The sequence below is a fragment of the Neopsephotus bourkii genome, unplaced genomic scaffold (genome assembly GCF_033783945.1).
Source record: "Neopsephotus bourkii isolate Nb327-2 ecotype Australia unplaced genomic scaffold, CSIRO-AGI_Nbou_v1 NB_1638, whole genome shotgun sequence".
Taxonomy (NCBI): domain Eukaryota; kingdom Metazoa; phylum Chordata; class Aves; order Psittaciformes; family Psittacidae; genus Neopsephotus; species Neopsephotus bourkii.
In genome coordinates, this window is record NW_026902113.1 from 9,956,132 (window position 1) to 9,977,877 (window position 21,746).

Genomic DNA, 21,746 nt, shown 5'->3' on the forward strand with positions numbered 1-21,746 from the left:
TGGTTTTAGTTTTCTTAAGAGTAAGCAGACAAACCAGAAGACAGTATCACTGGAGGGAATACGTGATATGCTTGAAAATGATGCTAAAAGAATGCAATCATTTGGTAGAGATACCCTGGCTTCTGAACCAGTTTTTAAAGTCTAGCTGCCAGAACAAGGTTTGTTGGTTTTGCCCTGAGCACACTGCACCATGCAGCAGGCTAGCACACTGCTAGTTATACCCTCTGTAACACAGGGCTGCTGCCTGAACTCACACACACACTAAGATGCAGATTGCTGCAGGCTTTGGTAAGTTTTACAAGTTAAATTCATCCATCTCGAACAAGGTGCCTTAAAATCATTTTCATTCCAGGGAGGCGGCAGCAGCAGCTTTGTGTTGAAACCACTGGAGTACATACACAACCTGCAGATGCCCCTCCATAGCACACCCTTGCAGGTCGAGATTATGGAGTGGTGAGAAGCTGTAAATCTGTGCAAATGAGACCTTTACATTTGTGAAATATGGTCTGGGGGGATTCAGAGAGTGGGGACTTGGAGTGACAAATGATGGGTTTGATCACAGTGGGTATGATGCTTCCAGGTGTCCAAAGGCAGACATCTGTGCTGGATCATCACTATGCTGCTACTGAGCAGACCCCAGGACAAGCACTCAGAGGTCCTTGAGAGAAATCAATGGGCATGGATTCTTCAGCAGTAGAAGCTGAGCATCCTTCTCCTTCATGGTTAAAACCAGGTCGGATTCCAAGGGCACAGTCATAACTTTTCTAGAGTTCATGACATTTTATATCAATCTTATGCTCTTCACAGCCTCCTTCATGATTTATTAGTGTTTGAAGCAGGGAGTATTGACTACCTCTTTGACACTGTGCTCACGTAGACAGGCCTGGCTGCCTCTGCGCTTCTCAAGTGTCTGGCAGAGGTTTGATCAGAGATATCTGGTCAGGGTATCAGCTGGCAATAGATTTTATTTCCTAGTAACTATTTTCAGGTTGTATTTGTGCTTTACCTTCAGCAGAAGCCAAGCACCTAAGTGTCTAGCAAAAGTGTAGCGGCAGGCTTTGTGGTGTAGAGAAGAGCAGAAAATAAAGGCCAGCTTTTCATATAAAAGCAAAGGATAACATGTGCCATATATTTATTTTCCAGATATGGCCATGTGAACTAGCCTTCTCTATAGGATAGTTCCCTTTCCCTATGATGGACAGCTGTTTGACTAGCTTTCACTTGAACATCTAACATGTTGATGTCTGAGAGGTGAATCCCATCCAGACACTTACATGCAGAGAAGTACTGCTGCCAGTTCTAAATTAAATACTCTCTTTTATATGTACATCACATTTCTAAACTGTAATTCTCAGTATGTCTGTCAGTAGAAGCAAAAAAGCATATGTTATCAAAACATGACATGAAATATGCTAAGCCTCCCCCCCTCACCCTGAAATCTATTTCCCTCCTAGATGTACAGAAGTGTGTCATTTTTATACTCTAAAGAAAAACCATGAAGAACTTAATCAACTGACTGAGTGTTGGCTTGTGAGGGGCTTAGTGCTCAACACACAAGTACAGGTGAATTGGTATATGTCTTTGAAAATCTACAGTCATCTTTTTCAGTTGCTTCATTCAGCAGAGGTATAAGGGAAGCAATGTTAAGACTAAGGTCTCCATTATCTTGGTGAATGAATGTTTTTGGCCTTAATGTATTGACTGCTCATGATTTCTGCAAGATTGAAATTACAACCTGAGGTCCTATAAAACCCATCATACGTTTGTTTAGTCTGTAGCTTTAGTCTGTTTCCATCACTGTTAACTTACTTCCCACATCAAGATAACCTACTTAGTCACCACTTTGAAAACATACCAGTTAGCACATAGAGCTACACAGAGCTGCTAACCTTTCATAAAGGAGAATAAGCACTGGCAACAGTGCTCTAAACAACAGCTGCAATTTAGTGGGAAACTGTATTAATACTTGTTGTATCAGTCTTTGTTGCTCCACTATTGTTTGTACCATGGTAAATGTTAGCACAGAAGAAGGCTGCTTTAACTTTGCAGTGTGTAGATCAAACTCCACAATTTAGTATGCAGATTGTGGCTATGATTGCTCTTGCAATTGACAACAAAGTATTAAATGGAGCAATTAAACTGGAATATTAAGTTGCCCAATCATCTGAGCTGTCAACTTGTCACAGACTTCCAACAGCAACACTGGCCATGTTTTGGGTAGCACTCTATGCTATGGTATGAAATCTATGAAAAGACGAAGGAAGCAAAGTGCTCTACTTAAATTTTCTGTGCTTGACTCTGGTTTCCTGGTGCAACTCAGAAGTCATTATGGTGAGCACACTCTTCAATCAAGGAGTTTTGGATCAGGAGTTTTCCTTTTCAGTCCCATTTTAGCAAAGTCCTTCAAGCAAGTGAGGTACTGGACTGGGGCATCTGCTCTCCATGTTTGTGTGTGAAGGCAGAGGCCCAATGGTGTGTTTGTTTCTCAGGTCTTTTGCTGCAGTTTGAGTCATCTGTATTTTCCCCCTATGTGGCTTCATATTTTCCATTATGCTATGTACAACAGCTCTGACATAAAGGAGAATAGAAAGTGCTCTGCTCAAGTGCCAGCGCTGCAGGCTTGCAGTGCACAGGAGGGAGCAGGGCTCAGCTGTCTACCACCACTGTGTTTGACATTGCACTGGAGCCATGTGGCAGTGCTCCCTTGAGACCTTGCACCACAGTGTCAGCAGTGTGTGACTTCTCACAGATTAGGAAGGTCAAGGCCAAGAGTCAGGTGAAAAATGCGTGATAGACTGCAGTGTTATTGATGACCACACTGACAGTGATTTATAGCACTGCAGTTTTCTACCTAATGAAAAGATGACATTTTGCTCTCAGTCAGACTAATCTATACTGAATATTAATTGTCCTCACTTCAGTGGTGCCCATATGAAATTTACTGTAGCACTTACAGATGAAGGGGGAGCCCTATTATACAAGCATTGCATCACAGCCATGGGCTGTATGTATGTGTGTCGGAGGAACACATAGCAAAGGAGATGTGGGCTGAAAAGAGACTTATATGCAAAACTTACAATAAATATGTATCCTGGAGGACAAGTAGGTGGGAAGAGAAACCCACACATATCTGATGATGGAAGGGGTTGGATTTCTAAGTAAAAATATTTTTAAAAAACCATAGAAGCACATTTTGTGTTTGTGAGACACTAATCCTCAGAGACTGCCAAGGTTACTCAAAGACTGAGCCAACTGCCATGGAGGCAGGACTTGCGCTGAGCTAATCTAGCATACTGCACATACCCAAGGTCTCTGAATCTGGTTCTCATTCACTGTCAGCATTCTTTGTTTGTTTACACCAGTTCTTCCACTTTTAACTCATTCTCTGCTCACCATTCCTCACCTTCAGATTCCAAAACCACTAAGGCTGCAAGACATGTTTTTTCCTTGGTGTTTACATTCCATTTCTGCTTGATTCTTTCCATGGATCTTACACACAAATAAAGCATTGCATAAAACAGTGACCACATTGTCAGCACCTCAGGTTCTTGGTCCATCATTGTGAGAAAACTATTTGAATATTGAAGACGCTCCAGCACAAGGTTTCAACATTCCCAGAATTGTGTATGACAATTATAAATTGCTAGCAATGTATTTCAGCTGCGCTTGTCCACATCTGCTCACCTTGTGACTTCTAGTAGGCAAATGAAGTGTGATCCTGATTGTATGCATGTTTCAGTCACCTGTCCCTCATCCCCGGAGGAGAGAAGGAATCTGTTATAGCTCCTAGCTAAAATGCAGGGATTTTCTAGACCTTCCTGTAGGACAAATGTAATGCATGCCTGAAAGAACAAACAGCACTCCAGCAACAGGCTGAGCTTATCACTGATATTTTAATGTTGACCCCCTTGCCAAAATCTACGTGGTTTCTGGAGGGATTCCTCAACTTCAGAACCTGGTCCCTACCCTTCTGCCCTCCTCAGCAGCCTCACACTAGGCTAAGCAAGTAAAGAATGTTCTCAAACCCATGCCTTACACTGGGCATCTGTAGGCGAGATAGCTGTAAGTTCAAAGTTTCCATGGATACTTATTTATTTATCTATGAGTGGGCTCATGTGTCACATTCTTGCACTTTATGGTGCACTGACAAGAATGTTTATATGTCTGCAGCACAGAGGGAAAACAGGGAGATTGCGCTGGAGAGAGGAGGAAAAGGAGGAACAGACTGGGGTACAGGGTGGACTGTAAGGACTTGTTTCTGCATAGGCTCATTTTCCAAATGAGTACATAGCAAGGTTACAAGGGAAGAAAATTGCAGTAAATGCCGAAGATCAGGCTCCTGAATATGGAGGGAGAAGCTTCCAAGTCAGCGGTCTTATTTGGAAGCCTTTGGTTGCCCTGGTTTTATGTTGTGTTTAAAGTAAATCAATCTGCAAAAATTGGTGCAGCATTCTTGTCCACATTCTCTTCCTATGACAGGTGACTCACCTCGTGGATGAGGGAAAGGCTCTGGATGTTGTCTACCTAGATTTTAGTAAAGCCTTTAACAACATTTCCCACAGCATCCTGGCTGCTCACAGCTTGGATAGGTGTACTCTTCACTGGGTAAAACACTGTCTGGATGGCTGAGCCCAAACAGCAGTGGTGAATGGAATTAAATCCAGCTTGTGGCCAGTCACAAGTGGTGTTCCCCAGGGCTCAGTATTGAGGCCAGTTTTGTTTAATGTCTTTATCAACAATCTGGATGAGAGGATCAAGTGCACCTTCAGCAAGTTTGCAGACAACACCAAGCTGGATGGGAGTGTTGATCTGCTGGGGTGCAGGAAGGCTCTGCTGAGGAATCTGTACAGGCTGGATCTATGGTCCAAGGCTAATGGTATGAGGTTCAACAAAATAAAGTTCTGGGTCCACAGCAACCCCATTGCTGGGGAAGACTTCCTGGAAAGCTGCTTGGCAGAAAAGGGCTTGGAGGTACTGATCGACAGAGCTGAACATGAGCCAGCTTGTGCCCAGGCAGCCAAGAAGGCCAATGGTATCTGGCCTGTATCAGACATAGTGTGTCCAGCAGGACCAGGACAGTGATCATCCCCCTGTACTTGGCACTGGTGAGGCTGCACCTTGGATCCTGTGTTCAGTTCTGGGCCTCTACTACAAGAGAGATATTGAGGTGCTGAAGCAGGTTCAGAAAAAGGCAACAAAGCTGGTGAAGGGTCTGGAGAGCAGGTCCTATGAGGAGCAGCTGAGGGAACTGGGGTTGTTTAGTCTGGAGAAAAGGAGGCTCAGGGGGGACCTTATTGCTCTTTACAACTACCTAAAAGGAGGTTGTAGTGAGGTGGAGGTTGATCTCTTCTCCCAGGTGTCAACTTATAGAAGAGGAAATGGCCTCAGGTTGCTCCATGGGAGGTTTAGATTGTGTGTTAGGAAAAATTTCTTCACCAAAAGGGTTGTCAAGCACTGGGACAGGCTGCCCAGGGAAGCGGTGGAGTTACCATCTCTGGAGGTATTTAAAAGATGTGTAGATGTGGGCTTAGGGACATGGTTTAAAGGTGAACTTGGCAGTGCTAGGTTAAGGATTGGATTTGGTGGTCTAAAAGGTCTTTTCCAACCTAAATGATTTTATGATTCTATTTTAGTTTTCCTACCTGGTGTCAAAATATACATATGGAAAGTCAGGTAGACAGAGTCAGTCAGTCCTAGATGCTGTAATTCAGCCATGGGCCAGGGTACTTGATATGAAACAGCACACACCAAACTTGGCAGTACACTGTGCTGCATGTCTAAAACACACCCAGTTCCTCTTTACCTACAGTTACAGGTACATCTCGTTTAATCACTGCAAACCCAAAGTGAAGTATGCCAATATTACCTAGTTTAAGCCTTTCCCTTGCAATTTCCCACTTGCTGGCATCATAAGGCAGACGTTCACATTGCTCATCTAGGGGAACTTCATCAGGATCCATTATGATAGACAGATAATGGTTGGTCTTCATTTTGGAGGAATAAGGCTAGAAAATAAAGAACATTGCAAAGTGAAAAAGAGGATAAGGGTATCTGTCAGCATCTTCTGGACAGTTAATTCTGTCCATAGGGCTGTGTGTTTCATAGTTCATTAGATGGCTTGGTTAAGCTCCTTTGGCTTTTTTATATATTGCAAGACTTTTTATGTAGAAGAAACTCCTTCCTCTAGCTTTCCTCCTATGTGGCATATCATAGAATCATAGAATAGTTAGGGTTGGAAAAGACCTTAAGATCATCAATTTCCACTCTCCCTGCCATGGGCAGGGACACCTCGCTCTTAACCATCTCACCCAAGGCCTCGTCCAACCTGGCCTTGAACACTGCCAGGGATGGAGCATTCACAACCTCCCTGGGCAACCTATTCCAGTGCCTCACCACCCTAACAGGAAAGAATTTCCTCCTTATATCCAATCTAAACTTCCCCTGTTTAAGTTTTAACCCTTTACCCCTTGTCCTATCACTACAGTCCCTAATGAAGAGTCCCTCCCCTGCATCCCTATGGGCTCCCTTCAGATACTGGAAGGCTGCTATGAGGTCTCCACGCAGCCTTCTCTTCTCGAGGCTGAACAGCCCCAACTTTCTCAGCCTGTCTTCATACAGGAGGTGCTCCAGTCCCCTGATCATTCTCGTGGCCCTCCTCTGGACTTGTTTCAACAGTTCCATGTCCTTTTTATGTTGAGGACACCAGAACTGCACACAGTACTCCAAGTGAGGTCTCACAAGGGCAGAGTAGAGGGGCAGGATCACCTCCTTCGACCTGCTGGTCACGCTCCTTTTGACGCAGCCCAGGATACGGTTGGCTTTCTGGTCTGCAAGTGCACACTGAAGCCGGCTCATGTTCATTTTCTCATAGACCAGCACCCCCAAGTCCTTCTCTGCAGGGCTGCTCTGAATCTCTTCTCTGCCCAGCCTGTAGCTGTGTCTGGGATCAATGAAATCCATGTGGACCTGTATCAACATATGGTGTTATGATACAGGCCTTCAGCACAGTCAAGAGAAATATTTTCAGTGAATGTCTAAACATTGCTGATAAAAATAACTTTCCTTCATGATTGTGCAAAACGAGAAGTGGCCATATGCAACACATGGGACTCAACTGCCTGTGTTTATTTTTTCCATAAACCCGGCAAAGACAGGTCATAGGTGGTTACAAGTTGTGCAAGACCAGTCATCAGGAGACCAGACATTGTACATTTCAGAAACTGCTTACAAATATCCAGGATTTTTTATTTTGTTAGTGGAAGTGTTCAAGGCCAGGTTGCATGGGGCTCTGAGCCACATAGTCTAGTGGAAGGTGTCCCTGCCTGTAGCATCAAGGTCCCTTCCAGCCCAAACTATTCTATGATTCTGTAATTCCATGAAATTTTTTATTTGAGTGTGAAGAAATTCATGAACACCCAAGCTCAAACATGTAATTCCAAATTAATTTGCCAGAAGTTCAGTTTCTACTGGGAGAATGGATAATCTACTTCACATGAGAAATGCAAGGAAAAATGAACCTAGTAGGAAAGTTTTCTGCAGTCCATGCATTTTGGAACATTCAAACCCTTCAAAGAATTGTATTCATATGTAGATAAGGCCCTTAGTGACATGGTTTAGTGGTAGATTTGACAGTCCTTGTATAAAGGTTGGGCTTGGTGATCTTAAAGGTCTTTTCCAACATAGATGATTCTGATTCTATGATTCTAATCCACTGGAATATTCTTGACACAGGAGTACTTATATTTCTATAGGAAGGGTCTGATGTTTGCTCTGATTTCCTTGAACGAAGCCTCTTTGTGTTGCTTTTCCTAAACTCCTGGAAACAGAACATGGGCACAGACAAAACCACACAGTTATACCAACATATTGGTTTCTTGTTGCCTCCTGTTATTTTCAACTTTCCTTCTCTACAGCTTGGAAATATATCCCTAATACATGTGTTTCTAGACATTACTTTGAGAAGGATATTACTAGCTGTGTATGTTTTGGTTACAAACACAACTAGACTAAAATGACAATAGCTAATAGCTCCTGTTTTAGTTGCAATTCACCATCCCAAATAACCAGAAAGTTTGTCCTAAGGTGGATTGCACTGACGCTTGGGGAAAAGTCACTTGGCATAAATCATGGCTTCAAAACACCCACTGACCCTGGACAGGACATGGGTAAGTGGGATATGGATAGAAACAAAGGCACATTTGGTGCTCCAAAAAGAGCATTTCTCTAGAGAGCTGTGTACCAGACTGTTTCTACCAGTCGCTTGAGAAAACCTTTTAAGTGAATCCATCCCAGAAAAAGCAATAGGGGAGTGGGAAGGTGCTGAGAGCTTCCTAGTGTTCTTTCTTGAGGTGCACTGAATACCAGATCATTTGTCCCTGTATGTGTAACAGACAGGCTCTAAGAAAATTCTCTCAGAAGCACACAAGTATGTAATTTAGAGCTAATTGCAGACATAAGTCCTTGAGAGTAAGGGTTGGTAACATAAACATGCAGAAGACCATAAGCACAGGCCAACATTAGCTGGAGAGACTCATCTGGAAAGAAGTCTTCACATGTCATCAAGCCTCTTTTTCTACAGCAACAATGATTATGTTAATAACCTTTTAACAATCTAACAAGCAAATGTCAACTTTTGATGTCATAACAAATTAAAAAAATATCTGCAGCCCTTTGCTACATTTGAAACCTACATTTTCCAAGGGTTTGCAGTCATGTTTTGAATTGTTTCATCATTACCGTTATGCAGTCAGAACTTGCTTTGTAATTTCTCTTATAACAAAGTTTCTCCATATCTTCAGTTGACCTCTACTTTTCTTTCTTCCCAAACTCCCATGCATTTCTCCTTATGGAAGTCTGTGGCAATAGGAAGGCAGGCAGAATAGCTGCTGCCATACTGCCCTGGTTTGGAGGTCTGGTCCTGCTTTCCCATAGTCAAGAGAAGTTCTCAGTGTACAACCTAAGATACAGACAGGCCTTAGTGCAGACTGGGATAAAATGGTCTGGCAGGCTGCAGTCAGCCTTTAGCAATTGGCAGGGAGCTTGGCCAGCTGGAACATGCTCAGCCGTGGTGGCTGTGAGCTGATGCCTGTGGCACTGCACTGTGGTACCTCTCATGCTAGGTGAAGGAGGGCAGCTGGGCTCAGCTGTGGTGTGGGAGTGGGGACAGGGGGATGTGCAGCTTTTCCTTATGTCCTGCAGTGCACCCCATCTCCCCAGTACTGCCTTCCCTCCAATTTATCTCCTCTGGAAAATTCTATGAGATCTTTCTGCATTACTGAGGTTCTGAATTTTCTGCTTACGAGAGCTGCTGTGCTTTAACCTGCACACACCAACCGAGCAATGCAGGCGTGGTGCTGTCAGCAAAAAGGAGATTTAAACCATCACCATCAGCTTTGGACAAGGAGGAGCAGCTGCAGGGGCACTTAACATTATCATTCTGATATAAGGTCATATCCCTAGAAGCTGCACCACCAAAACCACTTCAGCAAAATATCACTTTGGAAGTGATGTAATTATACCAGACACTGTGTGCAAACCAGACCTCATTGCGCTCTGTGAAGATCTGTCATTCCCACTCACTCAGATCTTCAAAGACATTAAGATGCCAAACCCCCACATCTTTTAAAGGAATGGGGATGCCTTTGGTGGGAGTCAGGCACCCAAATGCTTGTGAGACTCAGAGCCTTGCCACCAACCAGGCTGTTTCCTGGCTTACTCATACTCAGCCTTGTGAATTACAGTTCCCTGAGCACCCATCAGCAGCCTGGTGATTGCACTGGGAACAAGGGTGGAATCAGATTATTCATTAGACTCAGCAATCCCAGTGTCCTGGGAAGGATTTTCTGACATGAGCAAAGGGCTGGTAAGGAGAGGCAGGAGCCACTGGGAGCTCCTTGTCTATTCTTACCCTTTTCAGCTTGCGAATGAAGAGGGTCAACAGGAGCCAAAAGAGCGTTGCAGCCACACAGGTACAGGTCAGGGTTATTAGCTCCAGGTTTGACCTCTCTGATGTGCCTGGGAAAATCAAGTGGCAAACGTTTTAGAAAATGACCTGCACAGCAAGGGCACTTTATGTTTCTTTGCCATGAAAATTAAATACCAGGAAGGACCAGCTTCTTTTCAATGGGGTATTAATCTCTGTTTGGACTGGCCCGCAGACACTGGGAAAAAAAACATGGTCTCCCCAGCAAAGCTGTTGCACTGAATACAGAAAAATGGATTTTGATCCAACTGTAATCTTTTCTGTAAAAAGTCAGCTCTTCTCTCAGGTGCAGGAGGTGAAGCATCCAGGCTGAGGATGGCCACTCAGATAATAATTTCCTTTAGAACTGTAAATTCAGCTGCAGGGTATTTTTAGCCAGACTTTCTCTGTGTGAGCATGTGTGTGGGCCTCTGTATGCAGTTTCAAGCCTCTCGCCACCCACAACTGCAAAACCCATCTGGCCAAGTCCACAGCCAACAGAGGAGCAGAGGTCTTGAAAACGCTCACTCCCTGGCAGCCTTGGGATGGGATGGGGGTGCACGGGGGGAACAGCTCTGCTGACCCTTCCTGGGGGAATGCTGTGGTGTGAGAGCTGCTGCTAACGTGTCGGAGAAGCTCCAGGGAAGGCTTGTGCTGATGTAGACATCAGTGAATCCAGGTGTGATCCAGGACATGCTGCAGTGCTGCTGCTTGGGTTTTGCTGCTCAGGATGTTTGGTGGCTTTCCTCAGGCACTCTGCCTGCTGTGTCCCAGCTCAGCGAGCTCTTCTGTGCTGATGGCTGAGCACTGAAGCCCACACCTCTGCCCCAGAAGCCCTCACTAGAAACGTTGATGGGGGAGACCACACTGCCAGGATCTCTGAAGGAACATGGAACCATCTCCTTCCCCAGCAGCACCTCTCAGAACCCAGCTGGCGGGGAGCAGGGAGAGCTCTCCAAACCAGGGAACAGATTAAGCACAGAAAATGGAAAACAAAAACAACAATGGAAAACAGAGCAGCAGAGAGCGTGAACATTAGAAATCCAGAGAGTATTAGAGGCCACTGACAGATCTTAAAAGCAAAGAAGTAAAAATGAAATTAATTTCAGACTGCTGTTTAGGGATTCATAAAATGGTTTCAGAACAGTCAGTTTTGCAAATCCTGTGATCGTGTCAAAATACCACACTTCCCACAATATGTTTTCCATCTGATTGGTAAAATATGTAAAAATAAAACCCTTCATGCTTTGCCTCTTATTCTGATACACCCTCGACAGGGAGAAAATGAGAGGACAAGAAGGAGTAACTTTGAACATGATTTCACAGTAGTTTTGTCAACAGCACTTGTAGCAGTTTCAGACCCCGAGCAGCTCAGTGTTACTTCTGACACATGAAAAAGGGATGATTGATGCCTCATTGGTGGGTTTACCGCATAATCCAGAGGGATGTGCTGCCTGGCTTCAAGCAAGGTTACAGAGCTTTGTTCAGAGGTTGAATTGCTTCCTGTAGCTGCAGCTTAACTAGCACAATATCTTTCCTCTCTAAAGGTGATAATCAGATTTGCATTCATGCCCTATGTCTAAGATTCCTCTGTCATGTCCATTCTGGAGCTTTGAGAATAAAGCTCACTGAAGAAAAATATGACTGCAACTACAAATGGAGACATAAAGAAACTATTTCTTCAAAATACCAAGAGTGTTAATTTTTCACTAGTATGTTTTAAAAGGCTTGATTTAGGTATGGAACATAGTGATGACAGAAATGATACAGCCTAATGCAGCTTGCCTACCCTCTGGCATCAGCCTTTTACATATGGATGCCCTGCTCTTGCTTCTGAGCAGCACCCATGCAGATGGTGAGTAATAGTTTCTGACATTTATTCAACCAGAACCTAGAGGGGCTGAAGGTTCATTTGTTGCTGCTGCTCCATATGGCAGGACTCAGAACACCCTTGAGGCACAGTACAGCCAGTCCTGGGGTGGAAGACAGCAACTCTTTAACCACTACCTTATGCCACCGAGGAGTTATTGAAAGAAGCAAGCGTGCTGTCTTTGAAAAGTCCGAGCTAAATTAGGCAACCAGAAAGTATTTCTTCAGTCTGGGTTTAGGCTTAGTTATGGAGCACCAGATTTGATGTTTCCCACCGCCTCCTCTTAGAGAAACTGATGTATTATGGCCGAGACAGGTGGTCCATGCAGTGGGTGGGGAACTGGCTGATCAGCTGCACCCAGAGGATGGTGATAAATAGCTCCTTTTCCAACTGGTGACCTGTAAGTAGTGAGGCCCCCTGAGGGCCCAACACTGTTTAGTATCTTCATGAGTGTTCTGGAAGATGGGATCAAGTGTACCCTGATGAAGTTTGCTGATGATACCAAACTGAGAAGGGAAGTGGACACTTTGGAATGGAGAGCCACCCTGCAGTATGACCTGGCTAGGGTGAAAGAGTGGGCCAACAGAAACATTACAAAATTCAACAAGGACAAGTGCAAGGTCTTGCACCTGGGAAAACACAATCTAAGATTGCAGCACAGGCTGCAATCTACCCAGCTGGGGAGCAGCTCTGTGGAAAGGGACCTGGGGGTCCTGGTGGACATCAAACCCAATGTGAGTGAAGAGTGTGCTGCTGTGGCAAAGAAAGTCAACAGGATGCTGGATTACATTAACAAAAGCATCTCCAGCAGAGATAAAGATGTAATTATCCCACTCTACTCATTGCTTGTCCAGCCACACCTGGAATACTGTGTTCACTTTTGGTCCCCGCTATACAAAAAAACATGTAAACAGGCTGGAGAGGGTCCAGATTGGAGCCACAAAGATGATCGAAGGACTGCTGTATGAGGAAAGGCTGAGAGAACAGGGTTTGTTCAGCCTTGAGAAAAGAAGGCTCAGGAAAGACCTTATTTCCATGTTCCATCATTTAACGTGTGGCTACAAAGAAGATGAAGACTCCCTTTTTACAAGGAGTCACATGGAAAAGATGAGGGGTAGTGGATATGAGTTCTTCTTGGGGAAATTCCTATTGGACACAAGTTGAAAAATTTCCACAGTGAGAAAACCAGCCATTGGAATAAGTTCCCCAGGAAAGTGGTGGATTCTCCAACGCTGGATGCTTTGAAGATTCAGCTGGACAAGGTGCTGGGACATCTTGTCTAGACTGTGTTTTTACCAATAAAGGTTGGAGCAGATAATGCTTGAGGTTCATTCCACCCTGGTGTTCTACGATTCCATGATTCTGTGATTCTCTGACTCCTAGTCTTACTAAAAGCCTTGCAGCCAGAGCTAGCTCAGTGCCTCTTAGCTGGGTATGGAAAGTTTTGATTTGAGGCAGAGCAGGCAGGAACACTCAGAAGAGGTCAGGATTAACAGAGTTTGGAGAAGCTGTACACAGATGTAAATCTCTTTCTATGCCAAATAGCCCAAGATTTCTGGCTCTGCCTTACACCCTTCCCAGACTTTCACCCACCAGCTACCTCATTACACACAGACTTCAGCCCATGTGCAATTCTGTCCCATCCTCCTGACCTGCTGCGGCAAGTGGCAGCCTCCTTCCTGTCCCAGAGCCACTCCGAAATCCTCCCACTCCATCCTGTGTTTCTGCAGTGCTGCAGAGAGGCAAAGAGGGAGCAAGTGAAGAAGTGCCACTAACAGCATATTCTCTCTCTCAGCAGTAACAGGAGCCACCAGGACCATGAAGCCGTGTGGGGATGAGAACCTGGACTACTGTGTTGACTCCTCCAGGTATGAGATCAAGGCATGGGATCGCATGGGCTCTGTCATTAGAATTTCAGCTCTGAACATCAAAGTGCAGTTCAGTTTTCAAGGGAAAAAGCAATGCCTGGGACAGCAACTCTACTCTGCTGCACACAAAGCATCCCTCGTCTTTACACCAGTGTGATTTACCCTGCTTAATCCATGTGATCCCATGGTCACGGCAGTGCAGCACTGGAGTGGGTGCTCAGAGATGCTGAGGAATTTCATGGCAAATCATCTACTCAGAGAGCAGACCTGAAGAAGAGCTGCCAGAGAAAAGCCTGTGTTCCCTCCAGGCCCAACAGCTTGTGTACCATGGCCTTTAGGGACATGCTTCCCTCCATCTGCTGGGTGCTCTGGCAGTCATTTGCTATTCTGGTTCCGTCTTTGCAGATTTGCTACCTCTTCAGTTCCTCAGCCAACAGCAAGCAGACAGCTTGCTCTGACATGTCCACAAACGCATCCCCTCTTCTTCTCAGACAGCCCAGCAAGCATGGCTTCCAAACCAAACATGGGCTGTGATTGTTTAAAGATGGCCCTTTGATTCCACCTTCCATTCATCCATCTCGGATACAAAAATAACACATTGTTTTATCTGTGAGTATAGGAATGTTTTTTCAGAGGAAATAAAGAGAGCAGACAGTTTCCTTCCTGACTTATTCACAAACTACTCTTCTAATCTGCTAAACATGGCCATAGACAGGAGGTGTTGCTCCACTCCCTTTGATCTGCAGCCCCATGCTCCAAGAGCCCCTGGGATGGAGGGAAGGTTTGGTGCTCACGGTGGCAGGGTCTATACTTCTCAGAAAGATAAGCAAGTGGCAAAGCCTAGAGAGAGCCTCATGTTTAAACCCTGACCCTTTCCAGTCTCAGGGATGGGGTGAGAAGCTGCTGTTCCCTGGGAGAGGGACAGACCCTAGAGGTCAATGTAGGAATGAGTGAAAAAACTGCAGCGATGTCCCTTCATGTAATAGGAAAAGAAAGGGTGGAAAGGCATTTTCCTTGGTCATAGTAGATAAGACAAACTCTCTCTGTTGTTCTCATCCAGTATCAAGGATATTAATTTAAATATGATAGTCTTCATCTTTTGTTTATGTAAGAGCTCCCATAGGAGTTACATAAGAACATTGCCAGTAGTTCCTCAGGACATGTAGCCAGAGAAGAAGTCCTCCTGGCTGCTTTCTTTCCTCTCTGAATCACAGACAAGGAGATACGATTTCCTAGAAGCCATCTGACAGAATGCTTGTGGTTGTAATAAATAGCCAAACTACAATGTTAAAAATCAATACAATAATGAATTACATTGCCCAGGACTATCAATTAGTAGGATGCATTGGACAATAAGCACTTAACACAAGTTATTCTTTTAGACATTACAGCAGCCATAAAAACCTTAGCATTGAGAGACAGATGTTTTTAACTCCTAGATAACATCAGTTTGGCCAGTCCACATGTACCTGTACTTATCCCAAATCTTTTGAAGTAAAACTATCAGTGTGTCATCAGCAATCACCATTAACTGAGACACACTCATGTCAGAAAATCAATACTGATTTACTAGCTGTAATTGCTTTCTGCTGTAGGGAGTATTCTCAGTAGTATTCTGATACATTTAGCAGTTGTATGAGAATATCCAAAAAGACATAATCCCTCCTGAGAGGCTGGGAGTAGTCAAATTTTCTTCTGTAAAAAGAAACTAAATGCATTTACAACTGTTTACTTAACAGATGAGATCAGTAAGATATTGTTATGTCAGATTCAGTTCATATATGGTACTGACTTATATGGAAAATGTCAACCTACTTCTTTTATGTCACAATATATGAACCAAAAAGGTTCATGAAACTGAATTCCATGAAACTGAAAAGTCAATGAATAAGCATTATTTCTATGCAATGTTAAATTTCTTGACAGAAGTCACTGCCACAGGCCTGAGTCAAGCTTGGCAGGAGACAGAGCAATGCGGACATTTAAATAAATGGCAAAATAATTCAAGTAATGGTTGCAGAAATAACTAGATCATACCTACTTTTTACAAGTACCTTTGAAAAATGCATGTGTAATGATTCCTAGGCTAAAATCTTCTAGTCCTATTTGGCAGTTTACTTTACATTGAAAATAAACAAATGAAAATATCCCTGGTCTCTAATTTCCATGGAATTAAACTGAAATGGGAAAATGAGTGGGTAGGAGAGCGTTCCTTATTCTGGTTTTTGTTTGTTTTGACAATACTAAATTTACATTTGTCTTCTACCCTGACCTGATCTTTGTTGGGTTGAAGCAATTCTTCTTTTTAGGTCAGTGTAAACACGCTCTGAGTTAGCATTTCCTGCTAGGCTTCCTTTCCAACCTGGTACGCTTCCTTTGCTAGGACTTCCTTCAAACTGATGGCTTCAGAGATCACCACATGAGCCCCAAGTCACACCCCCACGCTTCCAGCCTGAGTAAGAGCATCACCCTGGCAAGCTTGCTCTTCCCATTTAAAGCTGTGCTTTACCTTGTACCGTGACATATGCCGCACTCTCCACGGAACCTTTTAAGTTGGTGGCTACACACTGGTAAAGTCCTTCATCCTCCTCTTTTACTCTTTCAATAAACAACATTCGGCTTCCTGGCCCTAAAATTATTCCTGTGAAATGAAATATTTTGCAATGAGAGAGAGCCAGGATATAAACAAAAACAGGCCCTTGTGTAACAATATCTGCTCTAAGTTCTGAAAAGAAATCTGAGCTGCAGACTGCACAGCACAATGTTATCTGCAGGAAAGCCAAATATACTTGGATGTTCTGGGAATCTTTTGGAAATCAGTGTTTACAAAGCAGCTGTGTTAGTGAAAAAGCTCAATCTAAAGGAATGATCCGGAAACACTTGGTACCGTGTGTATCTATTAACACTGTGCTTACACTGTCATCCAGGAGAGTTCTTCTCCATGTCCCCAGCTTTTGGAAAATGGGTGGTCTGATTACTGCACTTGCAGGTGTAGGTCTGCCCCAGAAGCAGCTCAAGCTTCCAAGACCCAGCTCCACGTATCCACACTGGCTCTCTTGGCAGAAGGTTCACGCCAAATCTCACTTGCCCACACGGCATGGAACAGCAAGCCCCTTCACAGAAGGACCCCAGCTAGCAAGAGAGATCCCATGTGGTGTGCCCTAACACACAAGAGTTACCTCAAGCTTCCAACATCTTGTTTATTCCAGCTAGGCCAACTCAGAGGCCAGCCTGGGCAGTACTTCAGCAAGTGAGGAAGAGGTAGGGAGCAGATTTGGCCTCAGGACTGCCTCTAAGGCACCGCATAGCCAGGAAACATGCAGTCAAGTACACACTTGTGAGTTTGCCTCCATCAGAACTACCATCCCATCAAAATGTATTCCCACCATCTGTTTCAGGCACCTAAATAAAGTGTTCTGACCTGCCCTCTAAAGGCATCTTTCTGGCTACTAACTTTATGCGTTGCATCACACCCAACTTAAACATAACATCCATTTTAGAGGGGAGTGTTAAGAGTGCACGTTACAACGATGTGGTCACTGTGAAGCTTTATGGAATCTGGCTCTAGATTTCGTGTCTCGGCTGCAAGTCTGCACAGGCTTACAACTCACTTGGAGAAATCCTTAGATTTTTTTCTGAGTTGTTTTTATCCACTCTATAGTAATTTCTAATAATGCAGGACAGAACCATAAACACAAACTTCCTAAAGCATTGCTAGTGAAGACTACACTTTGGATGCAAGTACCTACAGACCAAACCTCCTTGAACATTTTTGCTGAGCTTGTAACACTAGCTCATTATGTGCTACTGATCTGAATGTGGATAAATTCCCATGAGAACGGTTTTGCCTTTTCCCCCATCATACATTTACACCTGCAATTGCCAAGGAACACTTCCATGGCTGTGGTGTCAGCAGTGCTGGATCTTTGAATCCACATTCCAGACACAGCAGTAAACAAATCCCAGAGTTTTCCTGTAGCAGCAGTATGCCACCTGGGAAGTTGTTCCTTTCTGCTGTGTAAGACCTGGATTCCTCTGCTGCCAACAGGCACATTTGGTTTTGGATTTAATTGGGTGAATCAAGAACAGACTTCCCATACCCAGCCACAGACACCCCTGGTACCCTTACACACATAACGGAAGCTTGGTTTTCTCCTGTCTTGCTGTATGCTGGCCAAGACACCTGATCCTTAGGCTCCCTCTGTAGTAGATTGAGAGAAGTATGTTTCTCTGGAGATGATTCTTCTAAAATGCAAATTGAGAGCTGTAATTTTTACACTGACTCCATAGAGACCTATTGTGTCTACACCTACAGGCTGGCTGAGGTTTTGGGGTGAGATGGAACAACCAAGAGCACCCGTGCTGCTGCCTGCCTGCCTGTAACACCTGGGCAATTCTCCTTCCTCACATCCAGGTACCAATGCCAATGACTCTGCAAATAGCTACCTAAAGCAGATGGGTAAATAAGAAGGCTGCAAAAGGTAGGTGAGTACACAGAGCTCTCACCTGATTCTTGCTGTATTTCCTCATGGTTTTTAAACCAGGATATCTGGGGCTCGGGGATGCCATGAACCTGGCACTCCAATATGGCAGAGTTACTGGTGTTCACTGTCTGATCCGTAAGGTGCCGCAGCAGGGCTGGTGCCTCTTGAGCTACAAGACAAAACAACACCTCTGTTTTACATTCCTGTAACTGTGGGGGTTTAATTATCTTCCCTATCAGCATTTTACTGATGATAGAGATTGCTAGGGCTGTTCTACCAAGTTCATTGTTCACAGATTTTATTTACCATTTCAGTTTGCTAAAGTGTTTGGTGTGTACAGAGTACTCTCATTACTCAGCAATAGCAAGTTATGATGAACAAGTTATGAAGACCAAATGATGACACCATTTCAAAGATTTCTACAGTTGCATTACCAATCATATTTGTTTATCAAAAGCAATGAGTTTCTAGGAGAGCTCAGAGCTTTGCATCATCGAGAGAAACAAACTGTGACACCAAAGTTTTTAACAATTAACAGGACACCCTTGTAGCAGAGCATCTCTGTGACACTGACAGCACCCTATGACTGTACACCACAATACCCATGAATGTGACTTTTATCATTTACTTACTTTAAAAAGTACAGTTACAAATCATATTCAGTAAACTCATACCATCTAAAACCAGAAATCATAAGCACAGAGGTATTGTGTTACATGTCCCAGAGTCTTCATAAATTCTTCCACTTCTGCACTTCACATATTTGGCTGAACGTAACAAGGCTTGGCCAAACCACACCACAGCCCATGTGCCAAAACTGCGTTGGTGAGAAATGTGCCCGTGTCCTCTGGCATCCCACAGGCACTGGAAACCCTGACAGCAGGGCCCAAAGCTGAGTGCTAGCAGGCCACACAGCATACCAGCACCACTCCTGCTTTGCTTTGATTTACGGACATTCATATGACCACAATGGAATACAGCACATTTCCATGACAGTCAGTGACAATGAGTATTGGAAGCATGTCTCATTTCTTCTGCTTCTTCTCAAGGGCCTCCCTGAAGGGCATTTCAAAACCACTCTATAAACTTCATGTTAGTGTTATTCCTTTATGAATCAAAACAGCCAATCTTTCTCAGTCATTTCAAACCTTTACCACTCCTTCCACCATTTTGTACAGAGCCGAAGGCTGTCCTGACAAAGAAGATATTTGCGATATTTATGCATGTTACATGGCAACGTCTTTCTGTCACATTTGCAACTCTCACGTTATCCTTTTTGGTATTTTGGTTCCTTTAAAGCAGTGATGGAGAATCCGGGATGGTCCCAAGCAGTCTCACAGATGCAGATGCTCTGCAGATTCCCCCAGATTCCCCGATCTTGCAAGAAGTGATTATCTTTCCCTTCAAGGACACTTCCAGAATCAGCCATTATTAACACAGTAACATTACACAGTTCAAAATATGAAACAAAACAAAGCAGAAATCAACTCTTTGCAAATATTTTCTTCAAGACTGCAATCGATACAGATAAGGCAAGTTCAAGTACTGTAACAGCTGAGTTTCTGACATTCTGTCTTTGGAAGATCTATCTACCTTTTCAGAAAAACTGACTGTGAGATATTTCCCTCTTCACAATCATTTGGTTACCAGCTGCAAATAAAAACTCTCCAGAAAAATTAAGCACCTATGTATGTTCCACCAGCTTATGCAGTGTGCATGAACCCCGTAGTATTAAAAGCACTTTTAAAGCAGTCTTCGTTATGTTTTCATCCCTTGAAATTAATTCCAACATAGTCAGGACTGTGCTGTGACCGTTTGGGCTTTTCTGAGCTGCAAGTCTGTAATTTCCACACGCAAGGCTATATTTTCGTTGTTGTTTACAGTGTAGTAGACAATTTATTCTCTCTTCCCAAAGAGTAATGCTGATGAGAGAGGCTGTAAAGTAAATTTTTCACAATACCTACGCAATGACATGGTCAACAGTGTTTGACTTGCAGCCAAGAAGACTGCCCGCTTCTCCTTGATACCCCACCTGATTTTTGCACAGTTCCATTTTTCACTACACTGTCTATGAACAGGTACCATCTGATACATGTCCACATATGCATGCTGAGAAGAGCTCACATTTATCAATAGCCCCTGACGGACACCCCAGCCCAGACATCCAAAATGAAGGCAGACAAGATGACAGAACAAAGGCAAATCACACATTCTGTGAGTTACTTGTGATTAATTTTAATTTGTTTATAGCCATACACTAAAGATGGGTTTTCATATTAAGAAAAAACTTTTTTTTGCTTAAAACTTAAATCACCATTCACATACTTTCAACAATTTTTCTGCTGCAATCAGCTGGTTTTTCAAGGACTTGGTCAACCTGAGAATTATTCTCTTCTGCAAACCACTCATTTCTCCCATTCATTTTTTCAGTGAAGCCAAGGGGGGGCAGTTTGCAACACCCCTCTCTGCTCACTCAAACCGTGGGGCTGCCCTGGCCACCAGCAAGAACATCTCAGCACCCAGGGCAGCCCCCCAGGCTCATCGTCAGCCATAGTGCCTGTCCACAAATGCAGCCTTGCCAGGCCAAACTCTGCTCTCAGTTACCCTGAGGAGCTTCATTGTAGGCAGAGTTTGGCCCAGGGGAGCAACAGGGAGGTCACAGAGTGAAAACATTACAATTTTTTCACTTTGGGGTTTACTTTTGCATTCCGTCCATTTTTGCCCTTTGTTATGATTATGTTGTCTGTTCACTTATTTTTATTAATCAGTACAAAAATATAAATACAAGCTTTAATTTTAACACTTAAAAAAAAAAGGATAATTCACACCTTTCTCCCTAAATAATATATTACACAACAAAAGGCAGAGAAACTCCCCAAACCGATGAAATTCTCCAGTCATCTGAGGACATCAAAAGTGACATCAGTAGTTTTTATCTGGCCACCAAGAACTGCTTTCCTCAAAAGTTTCCAGTGACATTTCTCTGTGCCTCCCGACATGGGCAGTCACATTGGGTGTTACAACATCCATGCACAGCATGGCCCCTCGAGCATGGTCAAGACCAGGCTGTCAGGACGTCCACCCAGCAGTGGGATACATCATCACAATTCACAACAATTTCACAGAGGAACAGTCTAACAGCCACATCTCTTTTTTCTGAACCGAATTCATATTGCCTGGCAACTGGCTGCTGCAAGTCACCGTGCTCCGGCTCCCAAGACCATGGAAAATTCATAACGTCCTGTAATCACCGCCCACCTTGCCATCAAATGTCTTCTCACAAAAGAGCCTTGTAAAAAGGGGGATTCTGTATTGTAGCCCTTCTGAAGACTTGCAAATGCCAAAGAGCACAGTTGCCCCATTTTTAAGCAGTCACCAATGATTTCTCTTGCTTTTTTGGCATGGTTTAGGCAAAAAAAGAGAGCCAGATCACTTTGCAAGAACATTGTTTGTGGAAGCCATCACACTAATAATGAACAAAAGAGCTACTGTATGCAAGCAGGCTATAGGTGACATTTCAAGATATAAATGATTATTCTTTTCTTTACTCTGACAACTTCCAG

At 43.8% G+C, this 21,746-nt stretch overlaps 1 protein-coding gene across 2 annotated transcripts in view; it reads right to left on the bottom strand.

Moving 5' to 3' along the window:
- FLT1 (fms related receptor tyrosine kinase 1) overlaps positions 1-21,746 on the bottom strand; it is a 111,170-nt gene that overhangs the window by 20,565 nt on the left and 68,859 nt on the right. Inside the window, exons 14-17 of one of the 2 annotated variants that reach the window (XM_061374551.1) lie at positions 18,206-18,352; positions 16,209-16,340; positions 9,908-10,014; positions 5,867-6,005 (exon numbers count right to left, since the gene is read on the bottom strand). In XM_061374551.1, coding sequence (XP_061230535.1) covers positions 5,867-6,005; positions 9,908-10,014; positions 16,209-16,340; positions 18,206-18,352 — 525 coding nt within the window. The remainder of the gene's footprint in view (positions 1-5,866; positions 6,006-9,907; positions 10,015-16,208; positions 16,341-18,205; positions 18,353-21,746) is intronic. The other variant, XR_009728649.1, reaches the window with a different exon arrangement.